Here is a 12,588-nt window from a genome sequence, read left to right on the forward strand (position 1 = left end):
ATTGATCATGACTGGCAGATGACCCCTATTGATTTTCAGGTCAAAGGTCAAGGTCACGGTGACCCGAAATAGTAAAATGGTTTCTGGATGATAACTCAAGAATGCTTATGCCTAGGATCATGAAACTTGATAGGTAGATTGATCAAGACTTGCAGATGACCCCTATTAGTTTCGAGCTCACTCAGTCAAAGGTCAAGGTCACGGTGACCCGAAATAGTAAAATGGTTTCCGGATGATAACTCAAGAACGCTTATTGCTAGTATCATGAAACTTCATAGGTACATTGATCATGACTCGCAGATGACCCCTATTGATTTTCAGGTCACTAGGTCAAAGGTCAAGATTACAGTAACAAAAAACATATTAAACAAAAATGGCTGTCACTACAACTGAGAACCCATATGGGGGGCATGCATGTTTTACAAACAGCCCTTGTTATATTGGTAATATTTGGAGCGTCCAACGGCTGAACCATTCGATAAATGGTGGGAATTTTTCCTTCTTTGTCTATATTGTTGCGCAAGGATTGTGTGCGCAACATTCAAGCCCTGATATAAGACACTTAATATCAACAGATTGCAATAATATTTACATACCTGTGTAGATAATTCATTTCTCAATAATGTTCCGTAAAAATTATGTAATGACATTTTGAATTTTGCGTGCCTGATTAATTTAAATCCAACCACTATTCAATTTTTCAATATCTCTCGATTTACTCGCTGTGTAGATATAAATTGATAACACTACCTCATGTAAAGCATCTGGTTTAAATGCGGAAGAATAAACAGCGTAAAATACAGTTTGCGTTTGTCAGTTGTGCTGCAGTGTTACATAGTAAACCAATGTTATCATACTTTTCTGGATAAATTTAGAATTGTTTTTTTTCTAAGGTGACAATTAAAAAGTTCTGAAATAAATAACATCTTTTATTTTCATACTGTACATAAATAATATTGATACAGATCGTACAGTATACCGTCCTATGTAACGTAGAATGTAAGTACATCAAACATTATTAACACAGAAAGAGGTGCGAAAAAGACATGCATTAAAACTGCACGATATCTGTTTTGAACATATGCTTATTAAATAGACAAAGATGAGCATACTAGATCTAGTTAGGTAAAAGTCGGTGTTAAAAGCTCATGTTAAATAAAATTACGCGTACACGTTACACCGTAATGCCTTCTTCTGATTGGTTCATATTTAAATCAGTTACATGACATGGCAACAGGTCAGTGATTGTTTTGCGATTTAAGTAGAAGTTAAACTGAAGAGTTTATGCCTTTATAACTTCGAATCGACGATATTTGATGTAAAAATGGACTTCTGAATTAAAACTGAATGAGTAAGTAATGTCATTTTGCAATTTTACGCTAATTGATGAAAATTTAAAATTTTTGGTTTCCACCACTAAAAAGGTCCTTCAACGATGAGACGTTCCAAAGAATTTAGCCCATAGAAAAGTATCTCTAAATTCTTTGCGCGTCTTATAAATGAGACTAACTTGTAACATAAACATGCCTGGAAGGGTTTTAATTTAACTTCGGAATATCTTCCTCGTCCATACCATGTGTCACTCATTAATTAGGTGATCCTTGGTGAAAACTTGCAGCTCAAGGTCAAAGGGCATGAGTATACTGTTCTGCTTTAAATTAATTGTTTAAAGATTTACTTGTAACTCTTGCTTGTACTTTTATTAATTACAAATTCTTATCTTATGCTGCCCGCCCCGCCCCCACCCTCACACACTACCTGGCAATATATAACATTTATAATGTTGTCGTGCTACATCATAAGTCACGCAAACAAAACATGAAATGCGTAAAACAGCATATGTGTCAACTGCAAATGAAATCAGCAGAATTAATTGTAAATTTAGAATTAAATTAAATATTAATTGCATGAAAAATTGTATCCTCTGAAACTGGAATGGTCAAGGTTTAATATTTGTGGTGTAACATCATATATAGGTCCTCTGCTTGGTTGGTTCAAATTATGACCATCAGGGGTCAAAACTAGTCACGCCGTGACATAATTTATATTGACTCTAAATTCTATACTGTACAGATATTTCCAAAACCACAAGGTCAGGCATTTGATATGTTTTGTTTATCATCATGATGCAGCCATCTTTTACCAAGCTTAATCAGATCACCCCCATTCTGTCAAACCGGGCCCAAGGGGTCAATGAATACTGATGAAATACATAACTAACACAATCTTCTATACTGAAACAACGAGTGACAGTGCTTTGATAGTTATCATCTAGTTGTCCTCTACAAGTTTTGTTCTAATCATGCCCCTCATGTCAAAACTGGCCATGCCCCAGTGGTCTGATGATTTAATAAAGACTCATGACTTAAAAAATATGATTCATAAGTCTCAGACCAAAAATTTGGTATGTCACAGCTGGTAGAGGCCTGTACCAAAATGTTTAAATGCATCCCTTGGGAAAAAATATGGCCATTTAGATTTATTATCCATAATAACTTCTTCTTTTAAAGCGGGTATATACGATTTTTAGTATGTGTTTAATTGTAATAATATTGATAAAATATGTTACAAAAACACAAAATAGGCAAGAAAAATTATACATTAAAGCCGAATTTCATAAAATGCAGCAAAGACAAATTAGCGCCCCGAGCCGATAATGACGTACATATTTTCCTACGATAACCGAAGCATTCGTCTTTGTATTAGGATCGGAGATAGTGTTCATGTGTCGTATCGTGTGTCGTATGAATAGATATCGTTGCAGGAATTTAATTAAACTGTTAAACTAAGTTTAGATGCACATCATACATGTATGGTATATATGCTGGCAAATTCGGGTGTACAGCCGTTTTCAATTTCAGAATTAAATATCTGGCTTATTTCGCATTTTTCGACACTTAACTTTTATTTTAATTTTATTGAAATATATATATAATAAGTTTTTTACACAGTTTATATAAATTCATAAATATTTGACAAAATCGTATATACCCGCTTTAAACCACAATACCTACAGCTTTGATATGTCGTATGTGAAATCCAAATGTGTTCCACTAAAAATACTGTTCTAGTTATTTTCCTGAGTTCCTAAAGTGGAAATGCTCCACTGTCACATAATTGTTATAGACCTACATAGTTGAATTATTTTTTAAATCTTCTCTACAGGCCAAGTCAAAGGTGTAATATATGTCATCATGACCCCTATCGAAATTAGGGTCACTAGGTCAAAGGTAAAGGTCACCGTCACAATAAGTGGGCATATGTCTCCGACTGCAGAACACTTTTTTTTAATGTGTGTAGTATAAAGTTAATTGCAAAATATTATTCATACATGTGTATTTCCCAACTTTAAAAAAATCATTGACTTTAGACTTGCTACTGTAAGAAATGTCAATATCACAAATAAATATACAATAGGCCAATCTCTTGCATCCTTTAACATATTTTACAATGGCGTCTTTTCTTGTCCACGAATAGATCAAGTGACAACAACAAAAGCAAAACAATCACAATTGGTTAAATTACAAATAAACTTATAAGGAAATAGTAGACCAGGTTGCATGTCATAAGCTGCTCAACGCAGACTTGATTGTTAATACTGACCCTTTATTTAGAAATAGAGGACCTCCTCTAAGATTTGGGGTTATTTTAATTTGCATTTTTTCTTTGGTTTGTTTGTTGATTGGTTTGTAGACCAATCATTTCCAAATAATACTTAGAGCATGCTTGGACCTACAGCCATGCACATTTTTATCCCCCCCCCCCTCGCTTCGAAGAAGAAGGGGTATATTGTTTTGCACATAATGGTAGGTCGGTCCGTCCGTCCATCCACTAGATGGTTTCCGAATGATAACTCAAGAACGCTTAGGCCTAGGATCATTTAACTTCATAGGTACATTGATCATGACAGGCAGATGACCCCTATTGATTTTCAGGTCACAAGGTCAAAGGTTAAGGTCACAGTGACTTGATATTGTAAAATGGTTTCTGGATGATTATCAAGAACACTTATGCCTAGGATCATGAAACTTCATAGGTACATTGATCATGACTCGCAGATGACCCCTATTGATTTTCAGGTCACTAGGTCAAAGGTCAAGGTCACGGTGACTCAACTTAGAAAAATGGTTTTCTTATGATAACTCAAGAAAGCTAATACGCTTAAGATCATAAAACTTCATAGGTTTATCGATCATGACTGGCAGATGACCCCTATTGATTTTCAGGTCACTAGGTCATAGGTCAAGGTCACAGTGACTCGAAATAGTAAAATGGTTTCTGGATGATAATTCAAGAATAATAAGGAACATTTTGAACAAACATATGGAGTTGCACATGCTAACCTGACCATTCAAACATTTAACAATGGCGTCTTTACTTTTCCACAAATAGATCACATGACAACAACAAAAGCAAAATAATCACAAGAGGTTAAATAACAACAAATATTGGGAGATAGTAGACCAGGTTGCATGTCATATGTCGCTCATCACAGGCTAGACTGTACATACTGAGTTTGGGAATAGACATTTAATATACGTCATGCTTGTTTTTTGTGGGATGGAAGAGCATTAATGATCTTTTCTTGCATGTGTTATTATGGATAGTGTGGTCAAGGTGTACAATGATACTAAAACTGAAAACAATATAAACTACTAGAAATGTATTCTTAGTACATGGATACCTCTACAATCCAATTCGTCCCACAACTGCACAAATGTCTTTAAATTATGAACAAACATATGGAGTTGCACACGTCAACCTGACAATTACTATGTTACTGTAGAAGTATCCTTCTATTTGAGTAACGCTTCTCACAATTGAAAAAATATTATCGTTTGGTTAAAGGGATTGTCACATAACTCTTCTTATGTAAAAAAAAAACTTAAAAAAAATATCAAGGTGCATACTTAAAATTTACATGGTGGGTTATACTTTAAGAATAGTTCATCCCTCTATCAGCTGTACTCTTTGAGTTACTCACAACACAATTTTTAATGTGATTTCTTTGCTAAACAGGGGCCATAACTCTGGGTATGTTGAAAAAAGACATATCAAACTATGCATGTGGGTAAAATTACACAATGATAAATATTTATGTAAAGTGTTAGTCCTCTTCTAGCAATACTGTTTATTTTACACTCTACACATATTCTAAAATGTCATTTATGTATAAATATGAGACATTACTACAATTATGATGAAAACAACAGAAACAACATATAGAGGTGCGCATTAGCTCACATGCCTGGTTACTGTACTTGTAAAGTTGCAGGGATACATGTTGAGTTATATATGACAGAAAAGTCACACAGATGGATGGAAAAGTGCAAATCTATATACCCCCATATTCAGCCCAAGAAGCGTTAATTTATTGTCCATGCATGTTTTTATTTGACACTTTATACTTGTTTGAAGCATTACATAATATCACTGACTATTCCTTGCTGGTACATGTTTATTTCAGCCAGTGCAGTAAAGTGACCCAGATTTTGGAGCTGACCAACTCGCAGCCCACTGGCCTGGAGGGGATGTCAGTGGAGCTGGAAACTGTCCTGGGGGAAATTAAAACCCTGCAGATCAGTCAGAAGGCCAGCATTCAGTCATTGCAGAAAACATACAAGGAACATAGTGCAGTTATGATAGAGCAAATGCGTGGCAATTTAAATACTTATATAGATGAATGTGATAATAGTTCTGTGGGTACATCAGGCGGAAATGAGCAATATTTAAAAGAAGAGATGTGTAGGAGTGTTCTCTCTATCGTGAATGAATTTGATAATATTACTGCGAAGGAACTTAACGAGATGAAAGATGAAGTTATAAGCATTAAAGGGTCAGTTACAATTTCTATGCATAAATGCACCAGTCTTCACAATGACTTGTCACATTTCCATGAAATTGTTCAGAAAATTGGAGATCATAAGCAGCTCTGCCTTATAGCCAGCATAAAATGTAAGCATATAATACAACAGGCATTAACTCTGCTAGGAAAGTCAAGCAAGGTGTTTAATGTCCAGAGTATTACTAAGCACAATGTGAGAATACCAAGTGATTCAGATGTATGTTTGATCACAGGCACATGTGTTTTTCCCGATGGGCAGGTACTGGTTGTAGACTGGAGAAATAAGAATGTCAAGCTGCTGAACCAGCAGTACCAGGTGGTGAGTCACTGGGATGTGAATGCTCGGCCAGTTGACATTTGTTTGATCACACCCAGTGAGGTTGCAGTGGCTGTGAATGACCATAATAGCAAGATACATGAGGTCCAGTTTATCACTGTCAACCAGGGAAAACTTGTTCCTGGCAGGAAGTTTCAGTTACAACATGAATGTAGAGGTATTGACCATCAACAAGGAGTCCTTTTTGTCATCTCTAATGAAGAACTGTACAAATACACACTGAATGGCAAACAGGTCTGCAGTCTCTATAGGTCATTTGAATATACAGGTAAGAATCATGGTGAATCCATCCTGATAACATTTGTAATATGTACAGGGATTTTTCTAGCCATTATGGGAAAAGGAGTCTAGTCGAATTTTGTTATTAGCTCGGCTGTTTTCAGAGAATACCCGAGGTATTGTTATAGCCAGCTCGTCGTCTGTTGTAGGCGTTGGCTAAAACCTTAACATTGGCTCTAAAATCAAAGTGCTTCCACCTACAACTTTGAAACTTCATATGTAGATGCACCTTGATGAGTTCTACACGCCACACCCATTTTGGGGTCACTAGGTCAAAGGTCAAGGTCACTATGACCTCTTATATAAAACTTTAACATAGGCTCTAAAATCAAAGTGCTTCCACCTACAACTTTGAAACTTCATATGTAGATGCACCTTGATGAGTTCTACACGCCACTCCCATTTTTGGGTCACTAGGTCAAAGGTCAAGGTCACTGTGACCTATAATATAAAACTTTAACATAAACCTTAACATTCTTTGTAGGCGTCGTGCTTAAACCTTAACATTGGCTCTAAAATTAAAGTGCTTCCACCTACAACTTTGACACTTCAAGTGTACATGCATCTTGATGAATTCTACGCGCCACACCCATTTTTGGGTCACTAAGTCAAAGCTCACTGTGACCTTTAATATAAACTTTAATATAGGCTCTTAAATCAAAGTGCTGTTACCTACAACTTTGAAACTTCATATGTAGATGAACCTTGATGAGTTCTATACGCCACACCAAATGTTGGGTCACTAGGTCAAAGGTCAAGGTCACTGTGACCTCTAAAAAAAATCTGACAAGCTTTCGCCAAGCGTTGGCACCTGTTATGCTGTGCTCTTGTTTTAAATCCATACAATGACAAATTTGGAAAGTTTTATCGACTTAATGAACCGAATTGGGATTTATTTTTTTAATCAACAAATATTGACCCATAAGGTTTGATCTTGTTTTGTTTTTTTTAAATCATATAAATTATAGTTATATACTTTGTGAGATGAAAATAATAATAAAATTCAGATGTCATAGCAGAAAACCCGCTGATGTATTATAAAATATTTGTTCTATAATTCATATGTGCCCTTTGAATGCTACAGTGCAATGTAGCCAAAACAAGATTCAGAAATATTGATTTATAAACATGAGTAATGAAGTATTTTGACTGTCACTACATGGCATGTCTATAAATAGAAACTGAGTTCCTGGGAAAGAGACACTTTCTGACCCTGTCTTAATTTTGTGGTTGTTTAATGATTGTACATGTACAATATGTTTACCTGTTGATAGAACTGTTCAATTGTTTCAGTATGTGTAATTGTTTCCATCTGTGTAATTGTTTTTCTTCAATTTATATCTAACTCACCAGTCGCATTTCAACATGTCAAACGTTAACACGATAGCTCTGCTACTGAAGTTTATTGTCACACTTAAATATTAAATCATTGAAATGTATGCATATATTTGAGATGTGTAAAGGCCTCTTTATAACAACATATGCGTAATACAATATCACTGCAGTATGTTTAATAAGATTATTTAACATTGACAGTAATTCAATATCTTGATGTTACTCTGTTTTGCAGTATCCAGGTGTGCTGTGAGTCCCACAGGAGACAGGCTGTACATCACCAGCTACTACAAGCTTCTCACCCTGGCCAGGGATGGCACACTCCTGGCTACATACTCAGACCCAGCACTAGAGCGCCCATCTGGTCTACATGTGACCCCTGCAGGCCAGGTGCTGGTATGTGGAGGCAGGCCCGGCGGCACTGTACTACAGGTGGGCTGGGAGGGGAAGAGTAAGCTTGCTACGCTGGCTACACAGGAGGATGGAGTGTGGTTGCCATGGTCAGTCTGCTACAGCAGCACAACATCATCCATCGTTGTGGGACAGACGAGGGACAACATCCTGGTGTTCAGAGTGGAATAGTGTAAACATGTATGTATAAGTTGTTGTATTTAGTGATTAGTATTTCAATGACCATGTGTTGTTTAGCATACAAACACAGTAGTGTGTGATGTTACAATACAACATTGTTTGTGTAGTTAAAGATACAAATGATTTATGTGAACATATTGTTATCTGATTATACAATGTGAGGGTTTTTGTTAGAACATTAGATCTAATGCATATTATGTTATGGTGTCTTAACATTTGTGTCATTTTGGTCCTAACATTTAGTTCTTGTAAACTGTGCATGAAAAAACAAAGCATTTTAACTGAAAATTTCATATTTGTACATATATGCACATGTACATAGCAACTGAGGCTATTTTTAGACTTTCATTTCTATAAACACCATGCCATGTAAGAAATGTATATGGATGAATATTTTTTAAATAAAATATTGTTAAAGTAATCTTTGGAGGAGCATATATTGATATTTTACGCAATGTTAACAGAAAGGTAACACTTGATGTGAGATTTATTAATTTGCCATATTTTATGCTGTTGAACATCTGTTATTGATTTTCATTACATTTATATAAATTTGTGTGAGTCCTAAATATACATACAAGAAAAACATCAAGCTATTTTGCTGCTACAGTCGCTGCTGAGTCAGGACAAGGATGCTGAGGATGTGGTGGACAAGGATGACCTGAATACACTTAAGGTAACAAAGACGTTTTAATTATCAGGCCTTTTCATGGCCAATTTGGGAAAAAATGCAATTTTGGGATTTTTATTTTTTTCGTGCGAAAAGTACATTGATTTCAGAAAAACAAATTTAATATAACTATTTCTAATACTTAAAATTAAAAGAATAAAATCATATTATGCTAGTAATATACTTTTTTTAGATCTTATTGAAATATAATTGAGACATATTAATCATAAGGCACTTATTATGCCCCCCTTTTGAAGAAGAGGGGGTATATTGTTTTGCACATGTCGGCCTGTCGGTCCTTATGTCCGTCCACCAGATAGTGTCCTGATGATAACTAAAGAACGCTAAGGCCTAGGATCATGAAACTTCATAGGTACATTGATCACGACTGGCAGATAACCCCTATTGATTTTCAGATCACTAGGTCAAAGGTCAAGGTCACAGTGACTCGAAATAGTAAAATGATTTCCGGATGATAACTCAAGAATGCTTACGCCTAAGATCATGAAACTTCATAGGAACAATTATCATGACTGGCAGATGACCCCTATTGATTTTCAGGTCAAAGGTCAAGGTCACAGTGACTCGAAATAGTAAAATGGTTTCCAGATGATCACTCAAGCATGCTTATGCCTAAGATTATGAAACTTCATAGGTACATTGATCATGACTGGCAGATGACTCCTTTAAATTTCAGGTCAATAGGTGAAAGGTCAAGGTCACAGTGACTCGAAACAGTAAAATGGTTTCCTGATGTTAACTCAAGAATAATTAGGCCTAGGATCATGAAACTTCATAGGTATATTGATCATGACTGGCAGATGACCCCTATTTATTTTTAGGTCACTAGGTCAAAGGTCAAGGTCACGGTGACCCGAAACAGTAAAATGGTTTCCGGATGATAACTCAAGAATGCTTATGCCTAGGATCATGAAACTTCATAGGTACATTGATCATGACTCACAGATGACCCCTATTGACTTTCAGGTCACTAGGTTAAAGGTCAAGGTCACGGTGACTTGGACACAGAAAAAATGGTTTAGGGATGATAACTCAAGACTGCTTACTCCTAGGATCATGAAACTTCATAGGTACATTGATCATGACTCGCAGATGACCCCTACTGATTTTCAGGTCACAAGGTCAAAGGTCACGGTGACTCGACACAGTAAAATTGTTTTGGAATGATGTCTCAAGAATACTCCTAGGCCTAGGATCATCAAATTTCATAGATACCTTGATCATGACTGGCAGATGATCCCTATTGATTTTCAGGTCACTCGGTAAAAGGTCAAGGTCACAGTGACAAAAAACGTATTAACACCATGGCTGCCACTACAACTGACAGCCCATATTTGGGGCATGCATGTTTTACAAACAGCCCTTGTTAAAGAAAGAAAAACGCTTTGTGTATGGGTCAGTTTCACATACCCATAAATACGCCAGGAAAAGACCTGCTTAATGTATTAAGAATGCAAAAAAGATGAGGTGGAAAAGAAAAGTATGAATTTACTTAAGATAAAATATCCTCTTTACTTGTTTGTATAGTGTAAGCTCATATATATATTCATCCGAAATTTCGTGGTCAAAAAGACTTACCGACACATTAGTTTATTTTGTGGATTTTTCAGTTCAGAAAAATAAATGATGAATTTGTGTCAGTTATTTTTCTGTGTGTGATAACTTTGTGGATCAGTGAACCCTTAAAATCAACAAAAATAATGTCCCTCAAATAATAATGGTTTACAGTGTAACCTGTGTATTAAGAATGTTAAAGATGAAATTGACAAGAATGATATGATTTAACAAAACATAAAATGGCGTCTTTTATTGTGTATATCATGTTTACAGCAGGACTTGTTTTACTTGAGGATCAATAACTCAAACCCTTCTTCAGCTCGATGCTTTCCAACTTATTAAACAGGAACCTCAGTTACACAACACCCCAAGAATTTCTGTCATCCTCATTAGGCCTTGAGTTTTTATAAAGTTGTGAGATATTTAATTAAGCTTATAAATATGATTCCATGGAATGCATTTGTTCTCAATAAGAAGGACCCCCGCCTCATTCCCAGAACAGTGTAATAAAAGCTTTAGAGTTAGTTTTCATGCATGCAATGGCAACAATGTAAGGATGCATGGGAAAACAGGACTTAATGCATGTGTGTAAAGTGTTGTCCCAGATTAGCCTGCGCAGTTTTGCATAGACAAATCAGGGACAACACATTTCCCTGTATGGATTTTTTAATTTAAATGAAGTTTCTTCTAAATAAAAATTCCATCTATGCATAAATTATATGATAAGCCTGTGTGGTTGCACATGCTTATCTAGGAAGACACTTAGGGCAACATTTATTAAGCCCTGTTTTCTCAGAGCAAGACAGTCTACAATCTTTAAAAGAGTTGTACAAGGTGATATAATGTGAGCATCGTTTTGGGAAAATGGGGCTTAATGCATTGTTAGTGCAATCCACTGGTAAGCCTAAGCAGTGTGCACACAGACTAATCAAGTATGATAGTTTACGCTTTTAGGAAATTTTTCGTTTAAAGGGATTTCTTGTAAACAAAAATCAAGTCTTGATGGAAAGCGTCGTCTCAGGTAAGCCTGTGAGGACTGCACGGGCTAATTTGGGACAACACTATACACATGCATTAAGCCCAGTTTTGCCAGAACAGGGCTTAAGTTAAGTCTGCTTCAAATCTGTTGTAGAGGGGTATTTATAAATTCTGATAAGAACAAATATGAGACAATGATGTAAATGTACATGCAAATTAAAAATAATTGTTTAACGATACTTATATTAGGAATGTATGATATTTATTACTTACTGTAAATGGGTAGTCAAGCTAGTAAAAGTAATTTTTTGATTGATGGGGACCCAATTTTTTGTGTCAGTCAGCATGTTATTTTAATAGTTTCCTGTCTGGAAGGGACATGATCATTAAGAGCTTTTTTTCTTTCTTACGTAATGGCTGTTTTTTACAAATTTGAGAATTTGGCAACTCAAATGTTCACAATTTAAAAAAGTTTGTGACTAAAATTTTCACAATTGTAAAAAGTTTGCGAAATTTTGAAAAGTTTGCGGCTCATTTTTCGACAATTTTGAACCGTTTGTGACTCATTTGTTCACAATTTTGAAAAGTTTGCGACTAATTTTTTTACATACTGAGGGGACCACAGCCCCTTCACAAGGATGAGACAAAACAAGCCCTGTGATTTGATTTGTGTTTGTGGGAGTTTGGTTATTTTTAAACTGAAACATTTAGTTTTCCTCAACTGAACATATCAAACCAAATTCATGTTTGCAAATATTTTGGAAAAACCGGTGCCATGGGATTAGTTACTGAGAAAATGTGGAGTTTTGGGCATCTTCACAGTACTGGCAAACTAGTTGTGTTAGCTGGTAGTTGTTCATGTTACATTGTAAGTGGCCTTTTACTTAGAATTTTACTCCCAGGTGTATGTGAACAGTCATGTGTTTTCCTCTTTTTAAAGTACATGTAAAAGGCACCTTCTTATATGCTATTGGA

The 12,588-nt window shown here is 35.7% G+C and overlaps 1 protein-coding gene across 1 annotated transcript in view; it reads left to right on the plus strand.

The window, feature by feature from the left end:
• LOC127840471 (uncharacterized) overlaps positions 1-8,378 on the plus strand; it is a 137,689-nt gene extending 129,311 nt beyond the window's left edge. The window contains exons 2-3 of the mRNA XM_052368889.1: positions 5,468-6,450; positions 8,032-8,378. Coding sequence (XP_052224849.1) covers positions 5,468-6,450; positions 8,032-8,378 — 1,330 coding nt within the window. The remainder of the gene's footprint in view (positions 1-5,467; positions 6,451-8,031) is intronic.
• The last annotated feature ends 4,210 nt before the right edge of the window (positions 8,379-12,588 follow it).

The sequence above is a fragment of the Dreissena polymorpha genome, chromosome 8, assembly GCF_020536995.1.
Source record: "Dreissena polymorpha isolate Duluth1 chromosome 8, UMN_Dpol_1.0, whole genome shotgun sequence".
NCBI classification, from domain to species: Eukaryota; Metazoa; Mollusca; class Bivalvia; order Myida; family Dreissenidae; genus Dreissena; species Dreissena polymorpha.